This window comes from Rhea americana, unplaced genomic scaffold, assembly GCF_003343005.1.
Source record: "Rhea americana isolate MKP2758 unplaced genomic scaffold, rheAme1 scaffold_411, whole genome shotgun sequence".
In the NCBI taxonomy this organism is placed as follows: Eukaryota; Metazoa; Chordata; class Aves; order Rheiformes; family Rheidae; genus Rhea; species Rhea americana.
Genome location: NW_028186548.1, coordinates 282,911 through 299,659, shown reverse-complemented (window position 1 = coordinate 299,659; position 16,749 = coordinate 282,911). Strand labels below are relative to the sequence as shown.

The window sequence follows — 16,749 nt, the reverse complement described above, 5'->3', positions numbered from 1 at the left end:
CACCGGCATGAAAAATAACTCATAATCTGCTATTTCTTCCCTATTTCTTGTCTCTTCTCCCCCCTCCTCTTGCTTTTTTAATGAGCTCCTAAAAATACGCCTTGCTAAATGAGTCACCCCCTCTGCAGCGCAGTGGGTGCCCCCGGGACGGGAGCCGGCCACCCGCGTCCCCCAGGGCACGCTCGGGTGCCGAGGGGTACGCGGGGTGTTGGCGCGGGRTTTTGCAAAGCTGGAGCTAGCGAGCGCGCCGTGCGTGTGTGCACGCGCATCTGTGCACGCCCACACACTCATGCATATGCACAAGCCCGTGCACACATAYGTGCCGCCCTCCTTGCATGTGTGCACGGGCAGTTGTGCGTGCATATGCATGCCCGAGGGTGCAGCCAGGCACGTGCACACGTGCAAATGCCACACACAGGGTTGTTGGCATGCACACATGTGTCTGCATGCGCACGCACACATGCATAYGTGCAGCTGCATGCGTGCGGTCTTGTGCATGCACATCTACATATGCGTGCATGCATATACACGCATGCACAATGATATGCATGCAGTCGTGAACACGTGCACGTCTGTATGCACACGCATGCACGCATGCTCAAGTGCCTGTTTGCACACGCATGCACACAGAGTTGTGCRCATGCAAACCTGTGTCTACATGCACACGCAGACACGCACACATGCCCATGCGGGCACCTTCATGTGCACATGTGTGCCCACGTGCATGTGTTTGCGTGAATGCCTGAGTGCACTCGTGCAGATGCATGCACGCGCAGTCGTGCGCGTGTGCACACACACCTGCGTGAGTGCACTTGCAGACACACGCATGCATAATACGCTTGCACATGTGTCCGCATGCACGTGTGCGCATGCACGCGTGAGTGCACACGCAGTCGTGTGTCTGCACGCTCGTGCACGCTTGCACGCTCCTGAGCCACCCCATTTCCAGCAGGACGCTCCTCTAACCCCAGAGACACCCGGGCCAGCGCCATCCTGGGCCACCGCGTCCCCACGCGTGAGCTCCCGGCGTCAGAAGTGCCCGGCTGCCCGGAAAGGAGCAAACAAGCAGCAAATCTCCAAAGTGCCAAGTTTGCAAGAAAAGGGGAGGTATTAAAAAAAAAAAAAGAGAAAGAATTAAAAAGCCACCGGCCGCGGCTCCGTCAGGAGGCTCCCGTTGACGCGAGCAGCCGCGCGGCAGCGGTTCCTCCGGAAAGGTTAAGCTAACAACAGCTCCTGCAAAATCGATGCGCAGCGCAAGCCCACGGCTGTTTGCTTTGCATAATTACGGGGCAGGTGGGCGGCGCGGGCWGGGGCCGGGGCGGGCGGCGCGATCGATGGGCGGCGGCGCGGGGGGCTTCGTCGAGGCGGATTCGGCGACGGGCGAGGGCGCCCGGGCCGGGCCAGCCGGGGTCGGCGTGGCTCCGTGCCTCAGTTTCCCCCCCGCCGCCCCCCCGCCCCAGCCCAGGTGGGTGGGTGCCCAGCGGCACGTCGGCACCCGGCCTTGCACCCGTGGGCACACCGGGGAGGGGGTTTAGGAGAGGGCCGAGCGCGTGTGCACACACATGGGTGGGCACATTTGTGCAAGTGCAGGTGAGGGCAGTGGTACATGTGTGCACATGCTTGTGCATGTGTGTGTGTGTGTGCAAGGGGCACTTGTGCAAGCGCAGGTGAGTGTCGGTGTGCAAGCAACTGTGTGTGCACGTGCAGGTGAGCACAGACTGGATGTGTGCACATGTGTGCACATGCCTGTGCGTGTGTGTGTGTGTGCAGGGAGGCATGTGTGCAAGTGCAGGTGAGTGTAGGGGTGCGTGCATGTGCACATACTTGTGTGCACGGGTGCATGCAAGCCTGCACAGGTGAGTGTAATGGGGGGGGTGTGCCTGTGCTTGCACACATCAGAGTAAAAGGGTGCAAGTGTGTAAGTGCAAGTGAGTCTAGGTGTGTAACCGTGTGCATATTTGCTAGTTGAGTGCAGAGGGGTGTGTGCGTGTGCATATCTGTGCTTGCACGCGTGCTTAGAGGTCACAGCTGAGCCAACAAGGCTCCTTCCTTCCTTCCCTCCTTCCTTCTTCCCTCCTTCCTTCCCTCCCTCCCTCCYRCGCAGCCGCCCGCCCCTCCCCATACCCAGCCGTGCACCCATGCGTACCCCCACTCATCCACCCTCACGTCGATGCGGTCATCCGCAGGTCCTTCTTTCCATCCCTCCATCCCTCTTCACGTCCATCTATCCACACATCCGTCCGCCCGTGTATCCATCCGCGCGTGCGCATGCGTTCATCTGGCCATCCACCCGTCCACTCAGCCATCCACCCGTGTGTCCGTGCATCCATCCGTACGTGTGTCCGGGTATCCTTCCAGCCGAACAGCCATTCAAGCATCCACCCTCACGTGTCTGTGCATCCATCTGTCCCCAAATCTGTCCATCCAGCTGCGCACCCACCCGTCGATAAGACATCAGACCAAGCCAGGTTGCAGTGCTGCCAGGCAGGAGGWCCTGGCCTGGTAGCCCCACTGGACAGGGTTGTCTTCGGTCTCAAGGAGCCCAGCTGTGACCATCCCCACCCGTGCAACCGCACCYCCAGCCCCCAGGAGCACCTCCAGGCACTTTGCACTGATTCTCGGCCCCTGGAGCTGCGAGAGCTCAACCTCCACCGTGCAAAGCTCGCAAACGGCTCGACATTCACGTGTTGTCCCACCGGTGCCAGAAGGTGCCTTGCCCAGCCCTAAATTGTCTCCGTTCCTGGGAAAGGTCATCGCAACCATCTCATTTAGGAGACGGAAGGAATTAAATTAAGGAATTAATGTAGAGTTGTCCAGGCTGTTGATGCCTGAGGAGAGACATGGGATGGCACTTGGGTGCTGTAGCCAGCATGTATCAACCCAGAAGTGGGAGAACTTGGCACCGACGGATCCCGAGGTGGARACAGCCTGGGCAGGACTCAGCTCCCAGTGCTGGGCTGGGGAGAAAACGGGCTCGAACACCACAGGGTCCCAGGGCATTGAAGGGGAGGAGAAGTCACTCGCTGGGTGTCCCTGGCCCATGTCCAGGCACTGTGAGGGTGCAGCCCAAGGCACCCCCGGACAGGGCTCACAGACATGTGCTGGAAGGTAGCTTGCGGCACCAACCTGGCCAGCTAGTGAGATAAAACRGAGGAGAAAACCRAGGCACGGAGCAGGGAAAGGGCCTCGGCCAGGACAGCATGGAGCCAGCCAGCACTGGGCTCCCACATCCCTGCAGACTGCCTTGGTCACGGGCCTGTCCTGGGCCACCCRTGTATCCATCATGCAGCAGGTGAGGAAGGAGCCCAGGTGAGCTTGGGTGCTCAAAGGAGAAACATYTCCAGCCAGAAACCCGTGCAGCTGTTTGGAGAGGACCTGGGGAGATGGTGCTGGCTAGCTGGCAACCAGCTAGCTGCTTATCTGACTAGCTCTTCGAGGAGATGGCTGGTGGCCAGGTGGCTAGCTGACTGGCAGCCAGCAGCTGGTTGGTTGGATGGCTGGTGCTTTGGCTGGTAGGCTGACTAGATGGTTGGCCATCTGGCTATTTGGCTAGTTGGTTGGTGGTTGGCTGATTAGCTAGCTGGTAGATGGCAGACTGGCCAGCTGGTTGGCTGGCTGGCCAGTTGGCTGTCTAGCTGGTTGGCTGTCTGTCTGTCTGGTCAGATGGCTGGTTGGTTGGCTGGTCAGATGGCTGGTTGGTTGGCTGTTTGATTAGCCGGCTAGCTGGCTAGCTGGCCAGTTGGCTAGCTAGTTGGCTGGTTGGCCAGTCAGTTGGCTAGTTAGGCAGTTGGTTGGCTGGCTGGCTGGTTGGTTGACTGGCCAGTTGGCTAGCCAGTTAGCTAACTAGTTCACTGGCCGATTAGTCAGTTTGCTAGTTAGTTGGTTGGCTGGCTGACTGGCTTGCTGGTTGGCTGATGGGCTAGTTGATCAGTTAGCTGACCACCCAGGGGGCTAGTTAGCTGGCTGGTTGACCRGCTGGCCAATAGACTTGCTGGCCAGTTGGCTAGCTGGGTGGCTGGTTGACTACCTGGCCGGTTGACTAGCTGTCTGGTCAGTTGGCTAAGAGGYTGGGGGGTCCATCAGACGGCTTGGTGGCCAGCACGTCCCCGCCCTCGCAGGACCGTCCCTCGGTCCCTGTGGGTGGCACACACCCGCCCAGGCCACCCCATCCCACGGGACACCCCATCCCGCTGGCCCCGGGGCCGCGGCGGGAGCCGGGGCGGCGCATCCTCCGCGCGCTTCCCCCCGCTCCTTCCCTCCCCGCGAGCCCCGGCCGCATCGCCCGGCCTCTAATTAACGATGTCTCGGGCCCGGCGGGGACCCGAGCACCCTCCCGCCGGTGTGCAATTAAGGGCTGGCAACACCGCGACTTAATTAGAGGCTGGCTGACGGGGACGGGAGCCGACTGACGGAAAATCACTGCTCTCCTGGCCGAAGCGAGCGGGGCCGAGGACGCGGCTCGGCTGGGGGGGGGAGGTCCACGCCAGGGACGTGCCAGCCCGGCCACCCCGCGGGTGCCAGCTCCTCGCCGGGCACCCGGACCGTCGCGGGGGCAGAACGGCCCTGGAGCCGCTGCTGATCGAATTAAGGCCGTTTTTTTTTTCTCTCGGAACGGTTTYGTCGCCCGAACGTGACGGCAATGCCCAACGCGGGCTGCGGGCTCCCGGCCGCCCCGGCGCCGCGCCGTGTTTACCCGCGTGTCAATCAGGCGCGGGGCCGCGGCTGCCTAATTTCGCTCCCTTCCCTGGGGGCCCCGGGCACACGGACACAGAGTCCGAATCAAGGTTACTCATAATCCTGTGGCACACAGAGACGCCGAGAGCACATATATTAAAGTCACACATTGATTTATTTTCGCCGGCGTCTCCTCTCCTGCCTGCTCGGCGGCAGTGCGGACCGGGCTCCCGTGACACCCAGCGTTAGAGAGGCAGGATGAGGAGGTTGGGTGGTGGGACAGGGACATTGGGTGATGGGATGAGGATGTTGGTAATGGGATGAGGACGCTGGGTGGCAGGATGGGGACATTGGGTGATGGGATGGGGACGTTGGGTGACAGGATGGGGTTGTCAGGTGATAGGATGGGGATGCTGGATGATGGGATGAGGGCATGAGGTGGTGGGATAGGGATGTCATGTGATGGGATGCGGTCACTGGGTGATGGGATGGGGACATTAGATGATGGGACAGGGATGTTGGGTGGTGGGATGGTGACATCAGGTAATGGGATGTAGATGTTGGGTGATGGGACAGAGGTGTCGGGTGACAGGATGGGGATGTCAGGTGACAGGACAGGGATGTTGGTGATGGGTCAGGGATTTTGGGTGATAGGATGGGGACACTGGGCGACAGGATGAGGATGCTGGATGACCAGACAGATGGGGATGGGGTGATGGGATGAGGACACTGGGTGATGCGCTAAGGGCCATGGGATGACACTGCGACACCTGTGGGATGTGCAGGGAGAGGGTGACCCCGCAGGGTTTGCAGTGACACTGTGACACCCTGGGAGACGGGCAGCAGTAATGGCACCGGGTGGCATCTTACGCACTGAGCACGGACCGTGACACTGGGAGGCACAGCAGGACCCGCAGCGGCAGAGACACTGGGTGACACCACGGGGCCATGCAGTGACACTCAGGACACTGTGGGGCCAYGCAGCAGCCCTCCGCYGTCCCCTCCTCGGGGGCCGTCRCCCCTGGGTGCCCACGTCACCTCCYGTGACGGGTGCCCGACTCCCAGCTCYGGYGCCCGCAGCATTGGCAAAAACCTTYCCCCACGGAAAATCCCAGCCAGCGGTGCCCRGCAAGGGCGCCCCGCRCYGGCGAGGGGACTGTCACCTGCCCGCGGCACGTGACAACCCGCCGAGCGATCGCTCCGGGCGCCAATTTGCAGCAGCTAAATATTTGGMTTCTGCACCAAGCTCCCTGCTCAAACAGACCTCGATCAGAGGAGACGGGACGGGCAGAGGCGAGCGGCAAGGCCGGCAGACGGCGGTGGCGGCGCGGGAAGGAGACCACGGTCGGGTACCCACAGGGGCACAGGAGCTGGCCGGACCACCCCCTCCCCACCACCACCACCACCCCCCCAGATCCCAGCCCAGGGCACCAACCCTGCAGCGCCAACAAACCGGGGGCAGCGCCAGCTCGCCCAAAACACTCGCTCCCGCGGCCCCGCTAAATTCATTAGCGGCTGGAAAACGTCAGCAGGCCGGGAGCGAAGCGCCAAATGTGATTACCGTGCCGGTCTCGCTCCCCCTGGCCTCATCGCGGCCCCATTTATCGCGGAGGCAGGCGAGCCGGGAGGGAGGAATGCAATCAGTGCTTATCTCTGGCTTAGACCGTCCTGCTCCAGCCCTGATTTATGGCTTGCTGGGAGGGACTCCCCGCACCGGTGTTGCCGCTGCAATTAAAGGCGCGTTAAGAAGCAGGCGGCGGCGGCGGAGCTGGAGGGAGCCATGTGCGGAAAGCAAAGGGTGGCAGAAGGTTATCGCTCGCGTCCGGCTCCTCGCCGCGCTGCCCCGAAAAGCTGGGGTGCCCAAACCGGCCAGGTAAGGGAGCTCAGGGATGCTCCACCACGGCCGCAGCTGCCCCCGGCAGCGAGCCGGAGCTGGGTTCATCCTTACCCGCTGCCAACACCRCGTTAGCTGCTCCGGGGCATCGTTAAATCACCAAGGATTTGCCCGTCCATAACTACAGCGTTTTCGGGTGTCTGGATTCGGCCCAGACCAGAGATGCTGGCTCAGGGCTGGGCAAAGCCGCTCTGCAAGTGCCCGATGTGACGGARGGACCTGCCAGCGCAGCGGTGGGTGACTGGGAAGGGGATACGGAGCTCCAGGGAGCAGTGCCAGGCTCACCGCAAGGTGCTGGAGGCACTGGGAAGGGTGGCAGGGGAAAGGGGGCTGGACGCCAGCCCGGCAGCTCCGTGCCACCCTGGGAGAAAGGTGCCTCTGCCGGGGCTGGTGCTGGGGGCACGTCCCTGCCTGATACACAAACACCGAGCTCACGGGGGAACCGAGCCATCGCCCAGAGCCCGCATCCTGCTCGGGGTTGCTCAGCCCTGGGGCTGAGCCACCGAAGAAGCTGGCGTCCGCGGGTCGACGCTCCGTAAAGCCCCCCGGGACCCAGGCAGAGGGATGCCGCAGGGGCCGCGCTCGGGAAAGCGCAACGGCGCTCAGAAACTTTGCTCGCCAGCCGTGAACTTTACATAAGCGGCAGCCGTGCTCCAGCGTAGAGACAAGCCGGGAGCAGGCGAGGAAAGAGCAGCGCTTGCAGCCCGGAAATTTTAGAGCCATAGGGAGTCAGCTGCTGTTTAGCATTTTATTAAAAAGAACGTGAAGAGCTAGCACCCGCTTCGCCCAGACTCGCGCTCTGCCCCAGGAACCCACGGAAGGGAAAAAAAAAAAAAACACTCAAACAGCAGCAAATGCATTTCTCCGAGGCAGGTCCCAAGGCTCAGCCGCTGCCAAGGATGCACCAGACCCGCAAAGTCCCACGGCGTCCCTAGCCTTTGGCGGAGGGTGACCCACAAGTAACGATCTCAGGATTACTTAGGCTGCAGCAGCAGAAATACAGGGCCGGAGGGACTGCAAGCCGTCAGCTGCGCACCTTTTCCTCGTGAGATGATGCATCATCTGTCCCCACTGGACAGATTTAAGGCCTTTCCTTTAAATTTCCACAAAAGAAGAGGATATCTCTCATCTAAACTCAGGTTAGCCAGGGCCAGGTGCTAGGAGGGGACCAACCTGGGGACAACTGGTAGCAGAGAAAGGACTCGAGAGTCCACCTATTCCCCCGCCAAAGAGATTGTCCCAGTGGGCTTTAAAGTGCCTAAACCCACCCTGGGCTGAAGCAGGGGCTGAAGTCCTGCCGTCCAGATGAGCCCAAGGATAACGTGGGCCTCAGCCCCTTTTGCAGGCAGCAGCCAAGCACCTGGAGCAATCTCGCCCCCCCGAGACACAGCTGCTCCGTAAGTACCTGAGCATGAAGTTAAAAGCAAATAGTTGGGAGACAGTGCTGCAAAAAAAAAAGAAAAAAAGAAAAAGAAAAAAAGAAAAAAAACACGTTCACCTTGGGAAGTCTGCAAGGAGATGCCTCATCTTACTGTCTGCATTCAGCTGGCAAAGCTCATTAAAACAGGTGGCCTTTCACTGCCCTTTTCAAACCTGGAAATCTAGCCCCTTAGAAGACAAAAGAAAAAACACTCTTTAAAAAAAAGGTGAATTAAGAGACAAAATGCCGGAGGAGGAAGTACACAAGCCCTCCAAGCCCGGCCACAGCCGTGCCCAGCGCCAGCCGTGCCCAGAGGAAGTCGAGGGAGTCCTCCAGCCGGGCGTGCAGCCGCAGGACCTGCCGGCGCGTGCTCTCGCGGTCCCCGGAGTTGTCGATGACGTGACTGGCTAATTTGCGCTTCTCATCCAGCGGCAGCTGGGAGGCGACGCGCTCTTCTGCCTCGGCCTGGGACAACCCATTCCTCTTCATCAGCCGCCGCAGCTGCGTCTGCGGGTCGCTGCCGGAGCGGGAAGGCGGCGCTGAGACAGGAGCGCGGCAGGGARGGAGGTCCCGCGCGGGGCCCTGAGCGTCCCGGCGGGCTTTGCCCTGCCTTGCTGGGCACGAGGCCGGCACGGCCGAGGACAAGGCAGAGACATCTGCCCTTCCTCCCTTTAGATGGGGCACAGTCATCCTCCCCTTATGCTGGACTCTGCCGGTCTCCGCTTTCAGATCAGTAGAGCCAGTYCCTGCAGCACGGATAAGGCCGTTGCCACTGCCCAGGCAGATCCTGCTGCACGTTYCTGCCATTCCCCAAAAGGGGAAAGACCTGGGAGCTCCCAAAACGCCGGGGCAGCAGAGGCCGGGCTGTGCAAAGCCCAAAGGCAGCRATACTCGCCTTACGAGGGTGCCAGGTTTCAAAGAAACCCCAGTAAGAAACCCCGTGCTCATTAGCTCGGATAAAGGAAGGTGTCACTTGTCATGTTTACAGAAAAGAGGCGGCGCACGAAAAGGCTTCGCACCGAGGCTGCAGCTAAGTTCTCCCTGGAGAGGGAGGGAGGTGACAAACCTCCAGCCGCCAAGAGAGGCTGCAACGTCCCGGATCTCACAATTCCCACGGCACTTACCAATAAACCAGGACCGTGTGTTTCATGAACTTGGTCAATCTGTTGGTCTCAAAGAGCAGAGGGATATCAAGGATCACATAGCGGTAGCCTGCAGAAGTGACACCCCCCCCCAAGAAAAAAATAATAAGTATCATTTGGATTTCCAAATTCCTTGCTCTGCACGTGCACTGCAGCTACAGCTGCTCCTGCAGCGCAAGCAGGGAGAGCTTTACAGCTACACGACTACAGCTGCTCCAGAGAGAGGAGCAAAGCACRTTCGTTCTCCTCCCTCTCGCAGGCAGAAAACGGCTTCGTTCCAAGTTTCCACAGGAAAAAAAAAAAAGAACCCTAACCTGGATGATCTCTGACCAAAGGTGAAGCTGCAGAAATATAATGAGGAATTGAAACAAGAGGCTCAAACGAAAGCGCCTGTGCATCTCTAGCAAGAGCAGCCACACCGCCTTCGCTAGCTTCTCTAGGGGAGCAGTGCCCACAGCAGAATCTGCTTTCCTCTCTTTCAGTTGACGACGACTTTGCCAGACTACAGTGATTCGGGCTGATGTTTTCCAGCTCCGTTTCCAGCYTAGTTTCCTTCTCTTTTTGAAAAGCTTTAGCTCACCATGGTTCCACTTTTACAAGGAGAGGAAGCAAATCGTTGCAAATCTCTCGCAGCCGTGACACCGGAACACGTGAGCACCTCCAGGCAGGTCCCCAGGGCCTGAAAATCCACAAGGATTCCCCTGATGCAAGAGKCATGCCCTGTGCCAGGCGCTCAAACATGTCACAAGATTTGATTTAAACCCCCTCTGACAGCATGTGCCCGGCACAACACATTCCCTGAATCCTTCTCCGCTGCACCCCAGGGCACGAAAACCTCCCCCTCTCTCGCGTTTCCACCTGGCCGCTTCCCTTCTTGGTGAGGGCCGTGCTCCTTCTAACAGAGCCACGAGGCTCGAGGGGGGCAGCAGGAGCAAAGGGATGACGAGGAGAGCTGAGCCTGCCTCCAGGTAGGACAAACCGGGAGAGCTCTAAAACCCGTCGCCTCCCGTCTCCGCTTCCTTGACCCCGAGGAGCAGCTGGCGGTGGAGAATTTCCATCCGCCGGAGACGTCTTCCCGGGCCCTGCGGCTCACCCCAGCCTCGCCGCGTCCCTGCCCTCCTCCACCCTTCGCAAACGGCAAGATTTCACATGGCAGYTCTCAGTAAACCCTGGCGAGGGTAGGGGAAAAGCTGCAAGTCAGGAGACCTCATTTCCCTGGTACGCGTGCTCAGACACAAACAGCGTACCCCGGCCGCAGGGATGCCTCCCGTTTTGCTGGTGTAAATATCTAACTGATCCAGCCGTGGGAATGAAAGCTTTAATGAAGACATGATCATCCAACAAACCATCATTTTACCAGCATCTCCACCCGGAGAGAGTTCTTGCTGCCCTACGCCTTGATCAATAGAGCCTTCCTTACATAGCCGAGCCCTTAGAGATGACATTCAGCTATCCCAAATCATTAAAACCAGACTAATGAGGACAAATCAGCCGGCAGAGCGCACGCCGGCGCTCTCGCCGAGGGGCAGGACAGCGCTTCCCTTCCGACTTCACAGCCCGGGTTCAAAACTCCACGTCTCTTCGGCTGCCGGTTTTGTTGCGCGTCGCCTCCTTCGCTCYTTCTCCTCCTCCTCCTCCTCGTCCGCCTCAGGGGAGCGTGGCCCCTCTGGTGCCCCGGCATAGGGCTATTCAGCTGTCACACAGCTCAGCTTTGATAAGCTCGGCCAACTAGACTGACTCTATTAAGACATCCTTCTGTCTACATGGAGACCTCCGAAACAGCTGGTGATCTTATCTGGCATTTGATTAGACCAAGTTTGACAGCTGTATTTGTTATATTTATCAGGGGGRAAAGCGGGACTTTGGAAACCACAGCTGTCAGCCCATTTCTCACCTTATCGAGTCTAAAAGCGCTTTGCAGCTTTCATCGAAGCCCAGAGAGGCTGGGGGGCAGGGAATAATATTTGGCCATTTCAGAAGGTATGACATTATCCAGCAAGTAATCTCAGAAGAGGCCTCACAACACTTTTCTCAGGCCCTACAGATGCACCTTAAGCCATAGAAGAAGAATGTGAAGGGCAGCAATGAAAGGCAGGAAGGGCAGCAACGAATCCTCCAAACGTGGATGCTAAAGGGCACCGGCGGCACAGCACAAAGGCCGTCACTCAACATCGGCTCCCAYCTCCCTCCCCATCCCTCTCCGCACTTTAAAGCCAAAGCCGGCGTGAGCGGAGACGACCGTCGTGCAGCCGTTGAGTCCCGGTGTGCCGGCGCTCTGGCATTGCCCAGGCTCTTACCTAGCACAAAGTATTTCAAGATCTGTTTCAGCATCTCCTTCTGGATCTCAGGGTGGGTGATGGAGTTCAGCAGCTGCCGTTTCTCCGGGTGGGAGAAGATAATGTTTCCTAGAGCCTCGCGATTTATCTCTCCGCTCTCCAAGAGGATCTCGGTGCCAAAGTAATGCACTATCTGCCGATAGGCCTTGAAGTGGGGCTGCACCACTGATAACATTAAACAGCTGGTGGTTAGAGCCAATTCTACAGCACAGTCAGTGTTTGCATCAGCAGTCAGCCTCAAATGAGTTTTGTTCATTAAATAACTGAGTTTATTCTTCTCAGCAGAGAACACATCTGTCTGCCAGCACACACTGAACCAAGACCRGTGCGTCTCAGTGCTGCAGCCTAACAGACACCTGGCATCAGCGCTGCAGGAACAAGTTTGCAAAACTCGCAGACCAAGGTCCCTTTGCAGGCTGACACAGGAGAGATCGAAGCATCCCGCAGTCATTAATTCAGCACCACAACCCTCCTAATAGCGTGCTGCCACCCCGGGTTAGAAGTCAGCAGGTCGGGCGAACGGACTTGCTGACGACTACCAGTTAAGGCATGGGCAGAAACAGGACTGAGCCTGTTCTTGCTGTATACAGGGCGAAGATACGAGCAGGAGATCTTAAAGAGAAGGGGAGAAACATTAGGGTTATTTTAGCTGAAAACTTTAGCACTGGGTGAATACAGCCTGGCTAGCACGAGTTAGTGGTGGGCCCTGGCCGTTAATAAGGTTTTTTACTGTTGTTAACCTCAGTCACCAAATTCTTGGTGCAAATGAACACAAAAGCCTCCTAAGAGGTCAATTCCCAATAGCTATTTGCAGGGACTCTGACATTGCACAAGAATATAATTTTAGAGACATCAAAATCACCAACAAAAAGGATGCAATAATAAAAACATAATTAAGATCAAGCTGAGGCTAACCACAGAGAAAGACAGAGCATATATAATTTTCTCTCCAAATCCAGGAACTTTGCCATGGGTTGTAGCCTCAGGGCAGCTTAATAAGTGTCTTTAAGACCAATTTCTTTCTCCATTGGAATTTCACATTGAGGTTTCAGTACGGGTGATATCTATGTAGCAAACACACATATATGAAAAAGGAATTGGAGAAAAATGAATTGGTTGGTAGGAAACCGCCACTGAGTATTCTGTAGTGTTGTCCTAGAGTCTCTGAGGGCTTTTAGCACCTCTAGCAAATCTTCTGCACGTCAAGGGGAATTACAGTGCAATAAAATGTAAGAGCATCACAGCTTTGAGTGGCTACAAGGTAAGTTCTTCAACAAACAGAAGAACACAGGCACTTCAAAAATGACACAGGCAAGTGACAGTCAAATCTGCACCATTCCTCAGCTGTGGGCCTGAAACCTTTGGTGTATGAAATCACCAGGTTTTACTGAAGYGAGCACTGCTCTCCTCGTTATCCTAATGGTACGGTGGGATTAACGGTCTCACCCCACATCACACAGACAGTGGAGGCTCCTCTACTCCCACTGACGCAACAAACCCGGGATTTCTCGGTCCCTTCTGTAGCAAGGCCAGCACATTTCAAGAGTAGCAAGCTGCAGGTGTGCTGCAGCATAAATTCCCTGATCTGAGATATCTCTAGCCTTAATACAAATTCTGGGCTCTTTGTTTCAGCACATTAAGACATAAACGATTTTGTGGACCAATCTCCCAGTATTAACAAAGGAGTAACATCCACCGCAGAGGAAAATTTTCTTTCCGGGTGTTAGTAACAGCACGTAACATAACCAAGTTACAAGTCAAGTGCCCTGGGGATGAAGAAAGAAGTCAAATGAGCAGAGGGAATATGCTTTACAGAGAAATGCAGTTCCTTTGCAAAGAGTTGGCTTTCAACACTGGGAAGCACTGCCTGCACTGCACTCCAGAAGAGAGAAATTGGGGGTGAGATCCGAGATCCCTCCATTGTGTTTGTTATTAGGATGTGATTTTTCTTTTTTTTTTTATTATTAAAAATATATCCTCGCTCTAATCCACCAAGACAACTGCTCCCCACATCCTCGTAGACTGGTGAATCGGAAGGAAACGGATATCTAATGTACCCAGAGCACCCTCTGCCGTCTGCGCTTCACTAAACATCAACCCCAGTCGCCAGGGAAACCTAAGGGAGAAAGATCAGCTACGCAGAACTAACCTTCCCTGGCAATAACATCAGCATCAATCACGGCACAGCCCAGTTCCCGGAGTATGGCCACAACCGTGCTCTTCCCCGAYGCGATTCCACCCGAAAGTCCAACCAGGAACATCGTGCTCTGAAACAGAAAGAAAGAGTTGAAAATGCACCACAACAGAGCTGTTTCATTCCTGCCACACGCATAAAATATTTATCCCAAACAGGCAACTTCATTCCAAGCYGATCGTGCTTTCTATTCATACATTTTCAGGGAACGATCAAGACATTATTAAAACTTTGACCCCATCCTGAGCAGGTACCACTGTTTTACAGCCTGAAGAATTGAGGCGGGTTAAGTCGGGCTCCCCTGGACCCCGCTAATTCTGGATGTGCAACTTCAGCCAACTGTAAATTCCTCAGTTGAGTCACCTGCAGCTCCATGCAGCTTGCTGGACTTGCTCCTGTTTAGCATTTGCACAGATGAAGCCATAGTCCCACACAGAGCATCCTAAATTAGAGGRCACTTGAAATTTCTGGCAGGGTTGTCATGGGTGACCCAGGACCAGTGACAAATGGGAAGAACTCACGCAACATCTCAGCCTAGAYCAAGAGACCTGTGGACTGATAGCGATGGCCCTGCTTGAGCTCAACAGATGGGGATGTAATGGGAGATAAGGTACCTCTGACAGAATCGGGACGCAAACCGCAGAAGCCAGTAAGTGAATCACATCCCCGCGCTACCTGGAAGCCAGCACTGTCACCAACGGCACGCACTACGTGGATGGCATGAAGGAAGAAAGAAATTGTGTCTCTGTGCAGCAGGCTCCTGTCTGTCAGCTCACAAATACGGCATTAAYGCTGTATTAAATGCAAAAAGTCTGTGCTTGCTGACAGCTTTGAGGCTGGGAGGGAACCTGTAACCATCTGCTGAAGCCAGAGCAGAGAATTTCTCTCTCCATTTCTGCGCTGAGGCCCCAGCTTGCTGGGTGACCTCCTGCAACTCAATCCAGACCACACAACGCTCTGAACCACGCTCGCACCGTTTTGCTGAAGGCGCATCGACACAGAGGCAGCTCTAGAAAGAAGTGGGCCCTCCTGTGAGCAAGGTGGGATCTGCCTGAAAAACACAGAGCTCCTGCAGCACCATGTCTCACACAATCACGGCAGYGCTGGGAAGGGACCCCGATGTCCCCCAGGGTGGCCAGGGCTTTGTGCAGCTGAATCCTGGAAGCCCCCAAGGACAGAGCCTTCCCACTTCACYGGGCATCTGGCTCAGAGCTGCAGCACCCTGATGAGCAAGGAGGGTCTCCTCACACCCAACCTGAACCTCTCAAGCCTCAGCTTGTGGCGGTTGTCCCTTGCTGTATCATTCGGTGCCTCCAAGAAGAAATTGGCTCCGTCATCTTTCTGACTGTCCCTCAAGAAGTCACAGGCTGCTGTTAGAGACCTCTCAGGCTCCTCTTGGCCCCACTAAGGGAGCCCAGGTCCCACAACCTGCCCTAGTGAACCATGTGCCCCAGCCCCGACCTTCTTGGCAGCCATCTCTCTGTCTAAGCCAGTTCCTGCATCACACTTCTCCCCAGAAACCTCGGCSACCAGCTCACCAGCTCTGGAAACTCTGCACGTATGGGACCAAGGTACCTGCCACCAACATAAAGCCAATCAAAAATGGCAGTTTGGACTACATCCATTTGTACCCAGTGAGAGCGGTCAGCAACACGAGCTTGYAGGACTGCCATCGGTGAAAACGGGTGGATCATCTACAAAAAGGCAGCACTGCCTCCCACTTCTGCTCATTTTTGCTGRAAAAGAAGGCATCTTTGTCACATCTTGATCTTACAAACAGGATCCAGGCACATGATGTGGGGGATATGATGGGATTGGATAAGCTCTGTGACAGCCAAAAGCAGTTTAGCAGAGGGAGAAACTGGGAGTTAAGAGTAAAGTTAAGGGAGAGCCAGTAGCACCTGCCAGCAGCAGGGCGTTATATATTGACTTTACTTCRTGGCTAGGGAGCCAACACCAACGCACAGCAGTACCATGCTCTTTTCCCTTTCAAGAACCCAAGCAAATGGATAGGGTTAAACGCCAGCAGCAGCAAGGGGGAAACTCAAAAGGAATCAGAAAGGGCAGTTACAATAAACATGAGTGCTTTGCAAGAGGCTGACGTAAATCCGACGCTTTGCTGCCAGGCGAGCACCCCGTCTGCACRGGGAGCCTTCCCCTGTGTGACAGTGGGCTCAGTGTGACAGCCAGGGGGGTCTAATTCTCCATTCTCTTGCCCCAGCATCACATCAGGTTAAAATCCAGCCCTTTGGGGCTGGATATTACACTCCCTCTGGAAGAGCCAAAAAAAAAAAAAGAAAGAAAGAAAAAAGAGAGAGAGAGAGAGAGAGAGAGAGAGAGAGAGAGAGAGGATCAGGCCCTTGGTGCAGAGCTTGCAGGGGTGGAGGCTCCACTTGCTGCAAAGGGTAAATATACTCTTTATAGCTGCTGCAACCCCTACAGTTTTGGCCTCTAGCCTTAGCTGGCGCTTGGTCCCAATCAACCTGCTATTTCTGTCTCTCCGCGAATACCTACACAGGCAGGCCTCTGCTGCAAGACTCCTGAAGCAGCGTGAGAGCAGTTCGAAGGGTTAGTCTGGAAATATATAACCAGACRGGCCTCGAAAATACTTGTACTGCCGCGGACAGAGCCTACGCAGGCGGGAGGTCCAGGGTACGAGGTATAAATACTCCGTCAGCTTGGCTCTGAACGGTACACGTGGGTTGGGAGGCCGTTCCCTTCCTGCAGATGTTACAGGCAGGCGCCAGAACCGTTTTTTTCCCCCCAAATACACCAGTTTGAGAACTGAGCGCTGCACCTGCCCCCCCTGCGAGGGCCCGGCCAAGCCGCCCGCCCTACAAGCCCGAGGGGGCGGGCGAGGCCCCTCCGCCCGCTGGCTAGCGCCCTCACCCACTCACCCTCTGCTCGGCTTCAGGCACTGCGCAGTGTCGCGCCCGCCTATTGGCTGCTAGGAAGCCGTTCGCCTTTCTTAGCCAATCGGTGCCGCTGTTATTCACTTCGGCCCGCCCCCTCCGGCAGGAAGCGCGTGGGGAAGGGTACGGGCGCCTCAGGCCCCCGGTGTGCACGCGAGGGAACAGACGGCGCCCCGG

At 56.6% G+C, this 16,749-nt stretch overlaps 1 protein-coding gene across 3 annotated transcripts; it reads right to left on the bottom strand.

Annotated features, from left to right (window-relative positions):
• Positions 1-7,302: 7,302 nt before the first annotated feature.
• Positions 7,303-16,603, bottom strand: DCAKD (dephospho-CoA kinase domain containing). 3 transcript variants are annotated; one of them, XM_085314809.1, is made up of 5 exons: positions 16,558-16,603; positions 13,616-13,733; positions 11,428-11,631; positions 9,113-9,200; positions 7,303-8,505 (listed from the first exon to the last, which is right to left on the bottom strand). In XM_085314809.1, exons 2-5 carry the CDS (start codon positions 13,725-13,727, stop codon positions 8,220-8,222), a joined length of 690 nt encoding a protein of 229 aa, XP_085170935.1. In that variant the 5' UTR covers positions 13,728-13,733; positions 16,558-16,603; the 3' UTR covers positions 7,303-8,219. The 3 variants fall into 3 exon arrangements, with proteins under 3 accessions (XP_085170935.1, XP_085170936.1, XP_085170934.1); XM_085314810.1 differs by lacking the exon at positions 16,558-16,603 and adding an exon at positions 16,175-16,197; XM_085314808.1 differs by lacking the exons at positions 13,616-13,733; positions 16,558-16,603 and having other exon boundaries at positions 11,428-11,988.
• Positions 16,604-16,749: the final 146 nt, after the last annotated feature.